At 37.4% G+C, this 17,660-nt stretch overlaps 1 protein-coding gene across 2 annotated transcripts; it reads right to left on the reverse strand.

Annotated features, from left to right (window-relative positions):
• Positions 1 to 2,877, reverse strand: LOC143607357 (proteasome subunit beta type-4-like). 2 transcript variants are annotated; one of them, XM_077082834.1, is made up of 7 exons: positions 2,808 to 2,877; positions 2,444 to 2,490; positions 2,209 to 2,285; positions 1,653 to 1,782; positions 514 to 673; positions 241 to 426; positions 1 to 136 (listed from the first exon to the last, which is right to left on the reverse strand). In XM_077082834.1, the coding sequence occupies exons 2-7, from the start codon at positions 2,485 to 2,487 to the stop codon at positions 23 to 25; spliced, it is 711 nt and encodes a 236-aa protein (XP_076938949.1). In that variant the 5' UTR covers positions 2,488 to 2,490; positions 2,808 to 2,877; the 3' UTR covers positions 1 to 22. The 2 variants fall into 2 exon arrangements, with proteins under 2 accessions (XP_076938949.1, XP_076938950.1); XM_077082835.1 differs by having other exon boundaries at positions 2,444 to 2,493.
• Positions 2,878 to 17,660: the final 14,783 nt, after the last annotated feature.

Here is a 17,660-nt window from a genome sequence, read left to right on the forward strand (position 1 = left end):
CACGTTTTGGGACCATATTAAGTTACCATGATCCTGTTGCACCAACTGTCGGATTCTCAAAAGCAGCAAAATTCCAGAAAGTCTTGAGAGAGTAAGGCTGGGAGACAGTCAGACCTTCCTCCGTGATCTTTGCTATCTGTAATTTCATATATTATGGTCAAAGAGACAACAATTAAATATGAAATTATAAGTCAACTAAATTAAAAGACTATACGATAATACAATAATAATTACAATCACCTGAAGCTTGTTGACAGCAGACCTATCACGGTATAAAAGGTTGCGCATGCATTTTTCCAATAACTTGACACCCTCTTCAAAAGTCAAATCTGCCCGCCATTCCTCACGAAGTATTGGGCGCGCAAGATGATTTCCAAATCCGGTTGCAACATGATCGTCCTCAAAATGAACACCAATCATGCCGACCTGCACATAATTTAATCACCAATTAATAATCAAAAGCAAACTTCTAACAGATTCAAATAACGCAAAAGTGATGAGAGAAAGGTATACCGATCCAAGATACTTGTGCCCGTTTTTCACGCCACCAATTATAAGTGAATTCCATAATGGATCAAACTTGTTGCGGCGGTTGTACATCACTCGAGTTAAATAATTGTGCACTTCTTTAGGGCCAAGTGAGTTACCATCATCCCACATATTGTCGTGCAAACTGTTGTATAAAGTAGCAATCATTGTTTAAAACACTTACAAGTTCAAGCTTCATTTAGACTAGAAGCAATTTATATCAATCGTTCTATGTTTTTATCTCAAAACAGATCAAATAAGTTATATATCAAAAAGCATCAGATTAAAAGGAAACAGACCAGCTAGTCAAAAGTAGACCAGTAAATGAACCGAACGTTCAGCGAACCGTTCAATAAGAAATTCCTGTATGATCGATTGTTTGTTGATTTAACAACCCGAATGAACATGAACACATGTCTCGTTCGTATATTTACAATCGTGAGTGTTTGTTCGTGCTCGTTCATTTCAATTTGTTACGTTTGTTTAAGTCGATTCGCTTACGTACGTTAATATATTCAGTTAAACTTTTTAGGCCCATTAAAATTAAGTCTAGTTTCAAGAACTTCTTAGGCCCAAGCCCAACACATTGTTGTTCCCATTTAATTTGATTGGTTTTAGCACAGTTAAATTCATTCATCTATGTTCACTTCAGTTATGTCTGTTTCTTTACGTTCATGAATTGTTCGTTTATACTGTTAAAGATCAGGCACAAACAAACACGAACACGTTCGTTTTTTAAATTAACAAACACGAACAAGAAAACCATGTCCATTTAATTGTTCGTGTTCGATCGTTTGTCCGGTTAAAGTTAAACGAACGAACACAAACATGATCTGTACGTGTTCATTCAGTTTGGTTACAGGCCATAAAACCTCCTTACTAAAGAAAGAATTAGATTACTATTGAAATAGAGTTATGTTTGTAATCATATGTAACAAACTAAATCACTAATTATTCATAAAAAAAATTAGTAATATTTGACAAGCAGTATTTTGGGTGATCCCTATCGAAATCCATTTTATTACCAAGGCCATTTTGACATGTTAGATATTCACCTTTATTTAAAACAATCATTATGGGCTATAATAAAAACGATTTAGAAAATATTTAGCAAAGATACTTACATGAGTTCATCAAGGTATTTTAGAATTTCTTGGAAATCACTGATTTCACCACTCGCACCAATAAGAGAATGTTTTCCCACTTGCTTCAATCGCTCCACACTCTTATAGCGAATGGTAGATCCATATGACCCTGTGAGTGCATAACAGTATAACCAAAATTCAACACAAATGATTCACATATATTTGTTTTAAAATTTTGTTGTTTAAGGATTATCTTAATCAGTAACTCAAATAAATGTAATCAAATTACTCTACATACTCTGTTTGGTTGTATGGTTATTGGTTGCTAATAACTTGAAACTTGAACGAAATAACTAGATATACTCTATAGCGCGTACTGTTTATTATAATAGAAGCATAAACATAAACATATTACATATATGCACACACACAAAGAACCAAAAGAGTCAGCGAATATAACTTATACGCACACAGCAAATGCACATGGTTGAAACTAAATCAGCAAACAAACAACTTTGAAATTCAATTTCATCATGTAATTTATAAAAGTCAAAAGAATTTAACAGAAGTCGGAGGTTATAGAACATAAACAAACCTCCCATGTCAGCAGCCATGAGAATACCATCCTTGTATTTGAATCCAATGACAGATGTACCAGTCACATACGGATACCTGTTTCAAAAACCAATCATCCTTCTTTTAGCACCTGTTTCAATTCTTTTAGCACTAAGAATTGGACATGTTTGATGATGAAGTGTGTAAGATAAGATAATAGAATAGAATAGAATAGAATAGAATAGAATAGAGGTGATTAGTAAGTAAGTACATACTGAGTCCTCTGAGAATCTCCCTCTGAGCTCAATAAAGTATCCATCACCTGCTGCATCATAACACACAAATCGAATTACAAACAGGATTTGGTTTCTATGTTGAAGGTATAATGAGAAGATCTAATTAGCATATCTATAAACCCTAATTTTGAGAACAACAGCTGCATTACAATCTACAAGTAGGCTGCTTAGAAAAAAAAAGGAACCTAAAACAAATTGACTTAAATCGATCATATACAAACACTGTCTGGCAAAAGAAATACCTAAAATTGGTTAACCTAAGCTAAAACTCGTTAATTCTTCTCTTAGAGAAATTAGGGATCTCGAGTGAGTAAAATACAGAAAGAAGCATGAAAAGGTTTACCTTTGGTGTAATGACGAGAGTGTTGTTGTAACGGAGATGATAATGAAGACGCTGCAAATATTATTGTTTGCTCAATAATAATATTATTATTGTGTTTCGTTCTCTCCAAGAGAAAGAGAAACAAAATTGCAAAACCAACCCTTAACTTTGATACCTTCGCACTTGGGGCTATCACTTTTGTGGTAACTTAGACTAAGGGTAATGGGGCTTGGTCGAGCCCTAGGTGAGTCAAGCAAAATTTGACACGTAGGCGATGACATGGTCATGGATCAAGCCCCTCAACCAAGCCCCAGAGGGTGTAGTGGTCCAGGTGATCAGGGGCTTGATCCGGTTATTTATTTATTTATTTATTTTAAATAATAATTTTAATATTAATATTAATATTCTTCTTCACAGATCACGGCTTCTTCACCGGACCACCACCACCACACACTCCTCTCTCTCTCTCTCTCAAAACATACACACTCCTCTCTCTCTCTCTCTCTCTCTCTCTCTCTCTCTCTCTCTCTTTTGCGCCCCGCGGTCCCAGCCACGGCTGACCACCGCGCCCCCAACCACCTGAGGGGTGTAGCGGTGTTCGCGAGCCACGTAGGCGGCCGCGCCCCCGCTCACCCCCCACTACCCTCACCCTTATTAGATTTGAAGTTGCATCTTTTTCCACTCGTGAGGGTGTCAATCGTGTTTGGTTCATGGGTTGAGATGTGTATCCATATTATTATTATTATTATTATTATTATTATTATTATTATTACTAGGTTATTAACCCGTGAACAAAACGGGTGAAAATTTTAAATTTTCGAACAAACATGTCATTTGAAAGGACAACATAAGTTGTTATTGTAGGTTATTTATATTTGGTGTTTACAGAGATATTAAAAACATGAAAGTTAGAAATATTACACAAGAAACAACAATAACACAACTTACTCAACTGGATATGAAGACTATCGGCTAACTTGAATCCACATAGATGATCAGAAATTCATTTATGTAAAAGTATCTAACCCACGAATATATTTCTATAATAGTAACCCATGTTACACATGGGTTGAAAACATAGAAACAACCATATAAATATAGACAACCATAAAATTTCATAACTAACATATTAAACCAACACAAATATTTAACATAAGTTTGTAACCAAAATATTAAACATTTAGATTGTGTACATAAAAACTTAATACTTACACAAACTTACTATACACCTAAATTAAAAAACCAAACGAAGACATGAACATGTTATCATCATATTAGCACACCATCAACTTTTTCGATGTTTAATATACACGAGTGGAAAACATATCAACAAACCTAATAAATATACATAACATATTCAAGCAACACAAATATGATACACAAGTTTTTGACCAAAAAGTTAAACATTTAGATTGTCAAGATATTAAAAGTTCAAAGTTAAAATAACTTAATGTACACCGAACCCAAAAAAAACATTCACAAAGACTAACCTTGTTCTTTCATATTAACCCACCATCAAGTTCTTCAACATTCTATCAAAAGAAACTAATTTTGCTTCATCACCTAAAAATAAAAAAAAACAATAGCATCCTAATTAAATATACACATATAGTTAAAATCATAACATATTTAATAATAGGATAATACATGTGTTACACACGGGTGGAACATATTTAAAAATATAATATATACATAACATCATATAAATTTAATGAAATGCAAATGTTGCATCTATAAATAAATGATAATTTTACATGAATTATAAGGTATCATAACTTATTTGAATCAAATACAAAAAAAAAATACAAAGACCAACAAATAGTTACCATGCAATGTTGCATTTATAAATAAATGATAACTAGGCTCACGCGGGTGGAATAACATGTCACTAAACATAATCAACTTAAACATCAATTTAAACAAACATATATTTCTTTAACTATTAAAACTTGATAGATTTACATTGTCACTAAACACGTCACAATACCAACCAAAAATTAATAGATTTACATTGTCTTAATATTAAAACTTTCAAATTACAAGAAGTTAATTTGAGCATAACAACCATTACACATCAACAAAATAACTCATAATGTTCTTTGCTATTAAACCATCATCAACATCTTGAAAACTTCAACCAAAAGAAAATCAATTTTTCTAACACACCTGAAAATTGTTACAACACAATAGCAGATTATATAAAATATAAACCACACAAAACAACATGTATAATAATTAGTAACATATAAACATTACTAAAGTTGTTATATGAAACCAATAAATCTTAACTTCCAAATTATAGTTATTAGAAAGTGTAAAGAGGTGTTGACCATCTACTACTTGTATTAAATCTAACAACAATATCTAAAGAATTTATATTGAAAATGTATATTTAGAATGGTTTACTATATTTAAGGTTAATCAAAATCAGTTAACAATGACAATAATAAGTTACTTAATTTAAAAATGAAAATAATATGTAAACATTAAACTCTCTCCTTAATTATCGTTTTATAGTCAAACATTATAATATATTTGAAATTCAAATTAGTGTAAAATAAAATATTAACATTTTTAGAAACTTCTAGAATATATTATATTTGGAAAAATAAAAGATTGATCATAAAATAAAGTATATTTAGAATACATGATTATATACTATTATATAATTTTATGTAATATTATATAATTTCAGATCACGAATAAACACCTTAACAATCTTTTCTCATATAACAATATCTAGATAATTAGAGACTGTTAATAATATAATCGTAAAAAATTCATAGTAAGTTTAATTGAGATAAATAATAAATAATAAAATATGTTGATTTTGAAAACGAAAAGGTGGTCCGATACGTTTACCAGTTATGGGCAAACCGGTCAGTTTTAAACAATTAGAAATCCAAGGCTAGCTTTCTAGAGACCATTCTTCTTCTTATTTTTTCCTAAAATAAACGATTGATTATATTCAAAATGTATATTTAAAATGTATTATTATATAATAAATTTAATATAATTTAATATTTCAATATTTAAGGTTAATCAAAATCGTTTTATATTTAATAATAATACGTTGCTTAATTTAGGAATTAAATAACAATAACAATAATAAAAAAACATAATAGTTTCATTAACTATCGTTATTATAGTCAAACCTTTAAATATATTTGAATTTCAATTTTTTGTAAAAATGTCAATTATTATTATTATTATTAATAAATTATAAAATTATGGAATAATAACGGATTAATTTAATGTAGATTAATATTTTTAGAAACTTCTAGAATAGATTATATTTGGAAAATCAAAATTATACTTTTTTGTTTAATTTTAAAAATCACTATTATGATTTAGTAAATTTACTAAATTTATAATTCAATAAATATTAATAAAAATTTAGAAACTTTATGATTATATATGGTTATATAATTTTATTTAATATTATATAATAACATAAATTATTTCCTTAATTATAGTTAATTTAGTCAAACCTTTAAATATAGTCAGTAATATTTTGAATTTGAATTTCAAATTATAGTCAAAAGGTTAATTAATAATGGAATCAGTTATGTACATTAATATCTTTATTAAATTCTAGAATAAATTATATGTGGAAGGTGAATTTTATAATTTAATATGTATTTTGGTTTTAAAAATCAATATTATATTTAGTTTAGTAAATTTAGTATACTTATAATTAGTAAATGTTAATAAAAAAATTAGTAATTTTATAATTAATATTTCAAGAATATTAAATTAAAGATTAAAGATCATAACCCAATAAAACATTAAAGAGTACTGAATCAAAATTGGCAGGAAAAATATTAAAAATTGATTATATAAATATCAAATAAATTACATGAATTGTGAAAAATACATAAATACATGAATAATAACAAAAATATACATCAATATTAAACAAAAAATAAGATATCTTATCAACAAATCTTCAACCCATGAAATTAGCTATATCAAGTTAGGAACATAAACATGAAATGAGAAAATTAAATATTAATATTCGTTTTACAAATAATAAATTTTAATCGTGGTAATGTTACATGTTATGAAATATTTACCCAGTAATTCTGTAACATCCCAATTTTTTCGTTCGGTTAATAATAATAATAACAAAATGTGATAGGATAAGTAGGCTTTTAGATGGAACTAATTATGGACCAAAAGGGAAAGATGGGCCTTAGGTCCATGGGCTTAAGGGAGTATAAATACCCCTTAAACCCTAATCCTTTCTATTTTTATCCAAATCTACACCATAGCCTACACCTTGATAAACACACACAAACACCATCCTTTAACCCGAGCCAAGATTCGAAGGTGGAAACCCGAACCCGTCGGTGCTAGATCGTCGTGAAGAACCAAAACAACATCGAGGCTTAACCGTGTTCGTAAACCGACTCGTTTAAGGTACATTTATAACTAGAAATCATTCCTTTGGATCCGGATTCTTTTAGGTAGTCATAGATCTGTATATATATGATAAAAACGAGCCTAACAAAGCAAACCTCACTGAAATCCATTACAATTTGATAGGCTAATTGTTGGTATGAAGAACCCGTATATATATGTTTAAATCACACCCTATAAACACGACTATTTGAACGATTGAATGGTTAGGTTTGTAGGCGCTGCTTAGACGATTCCAATGATACCTAAATCATGATTTTTCGTTAAGAAATGAAGGTTTAATTGGAGATCTTAGATATGTTGACTGTTATTGTTCTTGACGATTTTGACTTTGACCCTTGAGTCAAAGTCTAGATAAGAACTTGATGATTCGTTATAAGAACTTGATGATTCGTTATAATTAAGATAACGAAAACGAACCAGCTACCCAGTTCGTTATGATTCAAATAACGAATCAGGCGATTCGTTACTCACCATTCGTCATAATTCAGATAACGAATTGAGTTGTGTCTGGGTAACGAATCAGATGAAGATAAGGTTACGAATCAATTAGCGAATCAGGCTCAATTCGTTATAATTGAGATAACGAATTAGGCCATCCGTTATAGCGAATGAAGGAGGATTTGATAACGAATTAGCCAACGAATTAGGCTTAATTCGTTATAGAAAATGAGTTAATGAGTTAGATAATAATTAAAAATCCTAATGGAAAATGTGTTAAGACAGCTAATGTAAATAAATTTTTTCCAAGCTGACCTGGCAGCTCGACCCCAGCCAGGGGCTCTGCCCCTTGGACCCCGCTAGGGGCTGCCGCCCCTAGAACCCCGCTGTGTCACACCCTCAAAATCCACTAACGGAGTTTTACCGTCAGAGGGTGTGAACTGGCAGGATCGGAATCATTAGTTATAACCAAACCAAAGAAAACGTTTAAATGAAAAATAAGTGCGGAAGCGTAAAACCTTAATTCAAAAGTTGCGTCACGCAGGACGACTTAAAACCAAATGTAAATGTTAAAATTAAGTTTGCAGAGTAAGATGTTTAACAATTAATGCATGCTCCTAAACCGCGCGCCCGCCTCGGCTACCTGAGAATAACATACTAAAAGGGGTCAACACGAGGTTGGTGAGTTCACAAGTTATATAAGATAAATCGTTTAGCGTTTGAGTTCAGCGCTTTCGTTAAGTGTTTTGCGTAACCACGTTACGGCGTTTAAAAGTTTTGCGTAACCACGTTACGGCGTTTAAATGTTTTGCGTAACCACGTTACGGCGTTTAAGTGTGTAACCACGTTACAGCGTTTAAGTGTTTTGCGTAACCACGTTACGGCGTTTAAGTGTGTAACCACGTTACAGCGTTTAAGTGTTTTGCGTAACCACGTTACGGCGTTTAAGTGTGTAACCACGTTACAGCGTTTAAGTGTTTCCAGATAATGTTATGTCAAATTATATATCGATAGGTAGCTAATCTATACAACAAGTATTACTAAGTGGTTCGAGACCGAAGCTGACTGTTTATCAAGTGCCCGTCACCAGGTCAATCCAGACCATGGTAAGTGTTAGCCAAAATTACACCCACTCAACCTCCAGTTGAGCTTAGCGTCGGGTGGGGTTTGTCAAACCCAGTAGTACTACTCAACAGTGACTCGCTATTCTAAATATTAACCGGTTCGATGTGTGGGACTTCAAATGTTACGTTTGCCGCTTAGTCTTTACAAGTGATATATAATTTATAACAAAATCTTAAATATGCGTTTATCTCAAAAATGCGTTTATCGGAGTATGTTATCTCCCCCAAGTGAAAAACGTTTGAAAACAGTTTAAGAGTGGGGTAAGTGAACTCACTGTTTGCGAAGAATATTCCAAATTAGATCACCGAGTGATGCGCGTCGTAGAAAACTCTCTAGCGTTCTAAAATAACAAAGAGATTTTCTAAGTATCGGAACGTTTAACGAGTCTCTAGACTCGGCACATAATACCTATGCACGTATCATGTTTCGTGTTTCGTTTGTGAACCGTGTGTGATTTAAACAAGTACAATTGTGATACGATACACGAGTGAGCAATTACTTTCGTGTCATGTATTAATAACATACTTACAAGCAATTATTCCCGTAAGGGCATTTTGGTCAACAAACAAAGACTAACTAACTATTATTCCCCATAAGGGCAATTTGGTCAATTCATGGCAATCAACTAGCAATTATTCCCCGCAAGGGTATTTTGGTCAAAATACCACAATTATATAAAAACTATCATATTTCATGCATTCCTATACAACTCAGCAGCTAGTTTCATTGTGACAGAGTTTCTACTTGAAAGATTGTACTATTTCACCGATCATATCATCTCAATTAATTCACCAAAAATCACCACTGAAACATACATGTCTTAGGTTTCCAGAACATATTTTATATTATTTTTATTCCATATAGATTTCTCATAATGATCAAAACACTACAGTAAACTCATATCAGTCAGATTCATGCACAACAGAATGTTATTTGCAATTCCCGGTAAACGAAAAATCCAATAAATGCAAGACCACTTGGGTTTGGTTCCTAACTCAGTGAGTCAACTTCCAGAAGTGGAACCAACCCAATTGGCCTCGTAGTTCATGAGATATAGAATTTACAATATAACCTAACAGCAGGTCTAACAGCTCAGCTTTGCATCACGTTTTTGTAAAATCATAAAAGTATACTTCCACTTATCCAAAAATTACGAATTTATACTTTATAGAAACTAGACTCAACCTAGTTTACTGCAGTACTCACAATCTCAATCAATTTTCACGTTTACACTTCGTTACAGTCAGTTAAACATCGTATATATATTCTGTCCAGAATCTGTTCACATCAAAACTCAACATCATAACAATCTATGAACTATCATGCATCCATATAACCCTCTAGACACCATAACTACTATCCATGCATATAAATCACACCATACATACAAGATTAGGGTTTGTGTTTTAATTCAAATCAAGAACAACAATCAATCATGCAACAACATCAATCTAGTTATCAATCTATTATCCAACTAACAACTATCATATTGATCACATACATACATATAATCGGCTGAGTTAGGGTTTACATACAACCCATTAAACATCAAAATTACACAACAAGGAGGTAAGAGATGATCAAGTATACCTTCCTAGCACCTAGTTCTTGGATTAATCTCTTGATTGATGTGTGTGTGTGTGATGAAGGTGGACGGCAGCCGTGGATCAAGAGAGGGAGAGAGAGCCGATTTAGGGTTGTAGGTTAATAATAAGTTAGGGTTTGTTTATTAGTGATGTATTTATAATAATACAAGTTACACTCTAGTCCCTCTTCTTTCCAAGGGTTGTTTTTCTAGAACATTCCATCATACTTGCCCAATAAGTTAACATGACCATAGTTTTATCACATAGCACATAATCCTAACACATAATAATCACATAATTATTGTTTTTACGTTTATCGTTTATTTATCAATCGTTTGCGTCAACTCGTTTGCGTTTCGGTGCAAATCCCGAAAGACTACACATGTAGTAAGTGTTACGCGTCATTTAAACCCTAGTTTAAATGTAATGAAGTGTACGTTATAGATTCAACGATCTTAAAGTTTGAATTGACGGAGTTGAGTTAACGGAGTTAACCTGAAATTGACGATTGTCACATCATTCCCATGTTAAAGAATTTTCGTCCCGAAAATTTGAGTCAAGTCGTGATGAGAGTCTGAAAGAGTAAGAAGAAAAATTTTCAGTTTGTCATATCATCCCCTAGTAAAAAGAAATTTCGTCCCGAAATTTAATTCATACCTTCGGTGATGTTTGACGGTTTGCCGGGTTTCGCGGTTTTCGGTGTTTGGTTAGCCCTTCAAAAAGGTGAGGATACTTTTTCATCATTTGATCCTCGCGTTCCCACGTGAACTCCGGTCCACGTCTCGAGTTCCAACGAACCTTAACGATTGGAATTTTGCTGTGTTTGAGTGTTTTGGTTTCCCAATCCAAAACTTCGACTGGTTCCTCAATGAACCGTAACTGTTCATCAACTTGCAGTTCCTCCAAAGGGACTACTTGGGTTTCATCAGATAGGCATTTCTTCAAATTTGATACGTGGAATACATCGTGTACGCCACTGAGTTCTGTTGGTAGGTCCAGTCGGTACGCCACCGGACCAATGCGCTCAGTTATCCGGTACGGACCAACATACCGTGGGTTGAGTTTGTTTCGCTTACCAAAGCGAACTACACCTTTCCAAGGTGAGACTTTGAGTAACACCCGATCGTTCACTTTAAATTCGAGAGGTTTTCGGCGCTTGTCGGCGTAACTCTTTTGGCGATCCCGTGCTGCTGCCATGTGATTTCGGATTTGAACAATCTTTTCCGAGGTTTCGAGTACAAGTTCTGGACCAGTGATTTGGCTGTCACCCACCTCTGCCCAGCAGAGTGGTGATCGACACTTCCGTCCGTACAGCGCTTCAAACGGCGCTGCCTTAATACTTGCGTGGTAGCTGTTATTATACGAAAACTCTACCAAGGGTAAGTGGGGTTCCCAACTTTTTCCGAAATCTAAAACGCATGCACGCAACATATCCTCCAGGGTCTGAATAGTCCGTTCACTTTGCCCATCCGTCTGAGGATGGTATGCTGTACTCATATCGAGACGTGTGCCCAGTGCGCTTTGCAGCGACTTCCAAAAGTGTGAGGTAAAACGAGAATCTCGATCGGAAATGATCGAGACAGGCACTCCGTGTCTAGACACCACTTCTTTCATGTATACTCGAGTCAGTCTTTCCATTTTGTCCGTTTCCTTAATCACTAGGAAATGTGCCGATTTAGTCAACCGGTCAACGATCACCCGGATGGTATCGCATCCCGTCGGTGTCTTAGGCAAACCCGTAATAAAATCCATTGAGATGTGCTCCCATTTCCACATTGGGAGTTCCGGTTGTTGCAGTAGACCAGATGGTTTCTGGTATTCAATCTTGACTCTGGCACAAGTCAAGCATTTGCTCACGTAGGTGGCAATGTCGGCTTTCATGTTCGGCCACCAGTAAAGTGCCTTTAAATCATGATACATTTTATCTGAGCCAGGGTGGATAGAATATCGGGACTTGTGAGCTTCGTCCATCACTAGAGTTCTCAACTCTCCGTATCGTGGAACCCAAATCCGGTTCTCAAAATATCGGACCCCGTCCGATCTGGTTTCAAGTTGCTTGTTCATGCCCCGCATGAGTTCCGATGGAAGATTTTCATCTTTCAAAGCTTCCAGTTGCGCATCGCGAATCTGATCGGGTAAGCTGGCATGAATCGTAAGTTGCAATGCTCTTACTCGTCTGGGTTTTTCTGTTTCTTTTCTGCTGAGGGCGTCGGCCACCACATTGGCCTTGCCAGGGTGGTACTTGATGGCACAATCATAATCTTTAAGCAGCTCGACCCAACGATGCTGTCGCATGTTCAGCTCTTTCTGATCGTAGATATGTTGGAGACTCTTGTGGTCGGTGTAAATGGTAAACTTGGTACCGTACAAGTAATGCCTCCATATCTTAAGAGCAAACACCACAGCTCCGAGTTCCAAATCATGGGTCGTGTAGTTCTTCTCGTGAACCCGTAGTTGTCTAGAGGCGTAGGCTATAACCTTCTCGAGTTGCATCAGCACACAACCGAGACCTTGTATAGATGCGTCACAGTGTACCTCAAAGTTTTCCGTTCCCTCGGGGAGGGCTAAAATAGGGGCGCTACAAAGCTTGGTTTTCAATAGTTGGAAAGCGGATTCTTGCGCGTCACCCCAGTTGTACTTAGTGCCCTTGTGAGTCAAAGCGGTGAGGGGTTGAGCAATCTTTGAAAATCCCTCGATGAAACGCCGATAGTAGCCGGCCAGTCCTAGGAATTGTCGCACTTCAGTCGGAGTCTTAGGTGCTTCCCAGTTTTTTATGGCCTCTACCTTACCGGGATCGACATGGATACCATTCTCGTTGATCACATGTCCTAAAAAGTGAACCTCGCGAAGCCAAAATTCACATTTCGAGACTTTAGCATACAGTTGTTCCTTCTTCAGTAGTTCCAGAATTATCCTTAAGTGCTCTTCGTGGTCAGTCTCGTTCTTGGAGTAGACAAGAATATCATCGATGAAAACAATCACGAACTTGTCGAGGTACGCCTTGCATACTCGATTCATGAGATCCATAAATACGGCTGGCGCGTTGGTTAGGCCAAAAGGCATAACCGAGAACTCGTAGTGACCATACCGTGTTCTGAAAGCCGTCTTTGAAATATCTTCTTCGCGCACTCTCAACTGGTGGTAACCGGATCGTAGATCGATCTTCGAGTAGTAACTCGATCCCTGAAGCTGGTCAAATAAATCATCAATTCGGGGTAAAGGATAACGGTTCTTGACCGTCACCTTGTTCAACTCCCGGTAGTCGATGCACATCCGAAAAGTCCCGTCTTTCTTTCGGACAACCAAGACAGGGGCTCCCCATGGCGATGAGCTAGGTCGGATAAAACCCTTATCCAACAAATCTTGCAACTGAGTGGACAACTCCTGAAGTTCCGCCGGTGCGAGTCGATACGGGGCTCGTGCTATGGGTGCTGCACCGGGTGTCAACTCGATTTGGAATTCGACTTGACGAATAGGAGGGAGTCCGGGCAAATCCTCCGGGAAAACTTCCGGAAAGTCTCGCACAACCGGTATGTCTTCAATTCGTTTCTCCTCCGCGGGTTTCTCAACAATCTGCGCCAAAATTGCCGGATGACCCTTTCGTAGATACTTCTGTGCTTTCATAAGGGTGATGATGCTGTTGGTCATGCCGCTTCTCTCGCCTCGGACCGAAATGATCTCGCCGGAAGGGGTGGTAATATGGACTATTTTATCATGGCATATAATCTCCGCTCGGTTCTCGGATAACCAGTCCATGCCGACAACGACATCGAAACTACTAAGCGTAAAAGGAATAAGGTCGATGTCAAAAACATGACCTGACAGTTTCAACTTACATCCCGCAAGTATATGAGTTGTTACTACAGTTTTACCATTAGCTAATTCAACAGGAAACTTAGCGTCTAACGGGGTTGGAGTAAGGTCTAAAAGTTGGCTAAAGGCTTTCGACACAAAACTCCTATCAGCTCCAGTGTCAAACAAAATGGAAGCAAAATAATCGTTTACAGGGAACTTACCGGACACCACATGCGGATCATTGCGGGCTTGACCCGATCCAATCACAAACGCTCTTCCTTTGCCATTTCCTCCACCGTTAGTGCCACTTCCATTGCCCCCATTGTTGTCATTATGTTTCAGCTTGGGGCAATCCTTCCGGAAATGACCTTCCTGTCCACATTCAAAACATCCCTTAGTCGTCATCGGTTGCTTAGGAGCACCCTTTGCCGCAAGGTCTCCTCTACATTCTTTCGCTTGGTGACCTATCTTTCCGCATCTTTGACACTTGACACGGTCACACTGGCCAACATGATGATAGTTGCACCTGTTGCACTTTGGATACTTCCCAGCATATCCGCTCGAAACCTGCCCGCTACCGTTGTTGTTGGAGTTGTTGTTGTTGTGATTCTGAGTGTTAAAGCTCCGGGTGAACTCGGGTTTACGGTAGTGTTGTTGCGGTGGGAGGTTCGAGGATGAAGATCTGGTGTTGTCGAACTTTCTCTTCCCGCTGTTCGGGTTGCTGTTGTTGTTACTGTTGCTGGCGTGGTCATTACTCGGGTTGTCACGGGCTTTAACAGTCGAACCCCTCGGTGGTAACGCACCCTGGGTCACAGCCTGATCCGTCAGTTTGTGAGCCAAACGGATCGCTTGTTGGATCGTGGCTGGTCTGGAAGACGTCACCATGCCCTGAATCTGCGGTGCTAACCCTTCAATGTACATTTCAATCCTCTTACTCGGCGGATCCACCATCCGCGGACACATCACAGCCAACTCGTGAGAACGAGTAGTGTAGGCTTCAATTTCTGAGCCCACCATCTTCAGCGACCAAAATTCTGACTCTAACTTCGAAATCTCTTCTCTCGGACAGTACTCCTCTCGCATCATGTTCTTGAACTCCTCCCAGTTCATCGCGTTAGCCAGTTCCAATCCAAGAATTTGCACATCTGCACATCGTCTGGGGACACCTCTGAGTATGCCTCTGGCTCAGCCGGTTCTTCCTCCGGTTCTCCTTCGGGTTCCTCCTCGGGATCCTCCTCAGGCTCCTCTTCGGGATCTTCTTCAGGTTCTACTTCAGGCTCTGCCTCGGGCTCGGCCTCAGGTTCTGCTGCGTTCTGAGCAAGTTGCATTTGTAGGTCATCGCAACGCTCGAGTGCTATTTCGGTTCGGGTCCTTGCTTCTTGGAGTTGCTCATGCAAGTCTATCATCTCGGCTTGCATCTTCATCATAACCTTCGTTTGTTGCTTACTAGTCTCTTGTATTTCTTTCATTGCCGCTGCCATGCGGGCAATCTCCTCCTGAGTCTCGGTTCCGTCTTTAAACAGTCTGGAAACATTCTCTCTCGTGTAGCGCATGTAACCCACATCACGCTCCAAACATGAAACAACGGCTGCGAGAACTCTCTCTACAGGTTCGGTTATGGGTGGTAGGGTGTTGGGATAAGCAGGGTGGTTCGGGTGTGGCAACGGGGGAACTTGTTCACGGTAGACCATACGTCTGATCATGTTAGGGTACCAATCCCAGCTAACGTTGTTTTCGTAAAGGCTTCCGGATAGGCGGTACCTCTTCAGTGCAGGAGCTTCGAGTTCCGGGACTACGTGGGGTGGCGAGGCAGTAGGTAACTGCGGTTCCTTCCCGTGAGCATGCATCATCGAATCGGATGATGATGAGGGTGGCGTCGACATTCCTACAGGTAAGCCGTGTATGCGCGCGCGTATGAGCGAAAGAGGTAAGAGATAAGATTACAAGACTACACAAACCTATGCAGTGCGTATTATTATAACTAATGGGTCGTCGCGGTTATAGTCTAGTATGCATGCAGTTTCTAGTTCGCTATAACCAATGGCTCTGATACCAATCTGTCACACCCTCAAAATCCACTAACGGAGTTTTACCGTCAGAGGGTGTGAACTGGCAGGATCGGAATCATTAGTTATAACCAAACCAAAGAAAACGTTTAAATGAAAAATAAGTGCGGAAGCGTAAAACCTTAATTCAAAAGTTGCGTCACGCAGGACGACTTAAAACCAAATGTAAATGTTAAAATTAAGTTTGCAGAGTAAGATGTTTAACAATTAATGCATGCTCCTAAACCGCGCGCCCGCCTCGGCTACCTGAGAATAACATACTAAAAGGGGTCAACACGAGGTTGGTGAGTTCACAAGTTATATAAGATAAATCGTTTAGCGTTTGAGTTCAGCGCTTTCGTTAAGTGTTTTGCGTAACCACGTTACGGCGTTTAAAAGTTTTGCGTAACCACGTTACGGCGTTTAAATGTTTTGCGTAACCACGTTACGGCGTTTAAGTGTGTAACCACGTTACAGCGTTTAAGTGTTTTGCGTAACCACGTTACGGCGTTTAAGTGTGTAACCACGTTACAGCGTTTAAGTGTTTTGCGTAACCACGTTACGGCGTTTAAGTGTGTAACCACGTTACAGCGTTTAAGTGTTTCCAGATAATGTTATGTCAAATTATATATCGATAGGTAGCTAATCTATACAACAAGTATTACTAAGTGGTTCGAGACCGAAGCTGACTGTTTATCAAGTGCCCGTCACCAGGTCAATCCAGACCATGGTAAGTGTTAGCCAAAATTACACCCACTCAACCTCCAGTTGAGCTTAGCGTCGGGTGGGGTTTGTCAAACCCAGTAGTACTACTCAACAGTGACTCGCTATTCTAAATATTAACCGGTTCGATGTGTGGGACTTCAAATGTTACGTTTGCCGCTTAGTCTTTACAAGTGATATATAATTTATAACAAAATCTTAAATATGCGTTTATCTCAAAAATGCGTTTATCGGAGTATGTTATCTCCCCCAAGTGAAAAACGTTTGAAAACAGTTTAAGAGTGGGGTAAGTGAACTCACTGTTTGCGAAGAATATTCCAAATTAGATCACCGAGTGATGCGCGTCGTAGAAAACTCTCTAGCGTTCTAAAATAACAAAGAGATTTTCTAAGTATCGGAACGTTTAACGAGTCTCTAGACTCGGCACATAATACCTATGCACGTATCATGTTTCGTGTTTCGTTTGTGAACCGTGTGTGATTTAAACAAGTACAATTGTGATACGATACACGAGTGAGCAATTACTTTCGTGTCATGTATTAATAACATACTTACAAGCAATTATTCCCGTAAGGGCATTTTGGTCAACAAACAAAGACTAACTAACTATTATTCCCCATAAGGGCAATTTGGTCAATTCATGGCAATCAACTAGCAATTATTCCCCGCAAGGGTATTTTGGTCAAAATACCACAATTATATAAAAACTATCATATTTCATGCATTCCTATACAACT

The sequence above is a fragment of the Bidens hawaiensis genome, unplaced genomic scaffold, assembly GCF_021521415.1.
Source record: "Bidens hawaiensis isolate Kalapana, Puna unplaced genomic scaffold, B.hawaiensis_p1.1 tig00081553_1, whole genome shotgun sequence".
Classification (NCBI taxonomy): domain Eukaryota; kingdom Viridiplantae; phylum Streptophyta; class Magnoliopsida; order Asterales; family Asteraceae; genus Bidens; species Bidens hawaiensis.

Bases quoted from the DNA above. Each gene is read 5' to 3' on its own strand.
- LOC143607357 (XM_077082834.1), bottom strand. From the start codon at position 2,487: ATGGATACTTTATTGAGCTCAGAGGGAGATTCTCAGAGGACTCA. The intron at 2,286-2,443 runs GTATGTACTTAC...TTTTTGAAACAG, and splicing joins GGAGATTCTCAGAGGACTCA to GTATCCGTATGTGACTGGTA. The intron at 427-513 runs GTATACCTTTCT...AATTATGTGCAG, and splicing joins GGCACAAGTATCTTGGATCG to GTCGGCATGATTGGTGTTCA.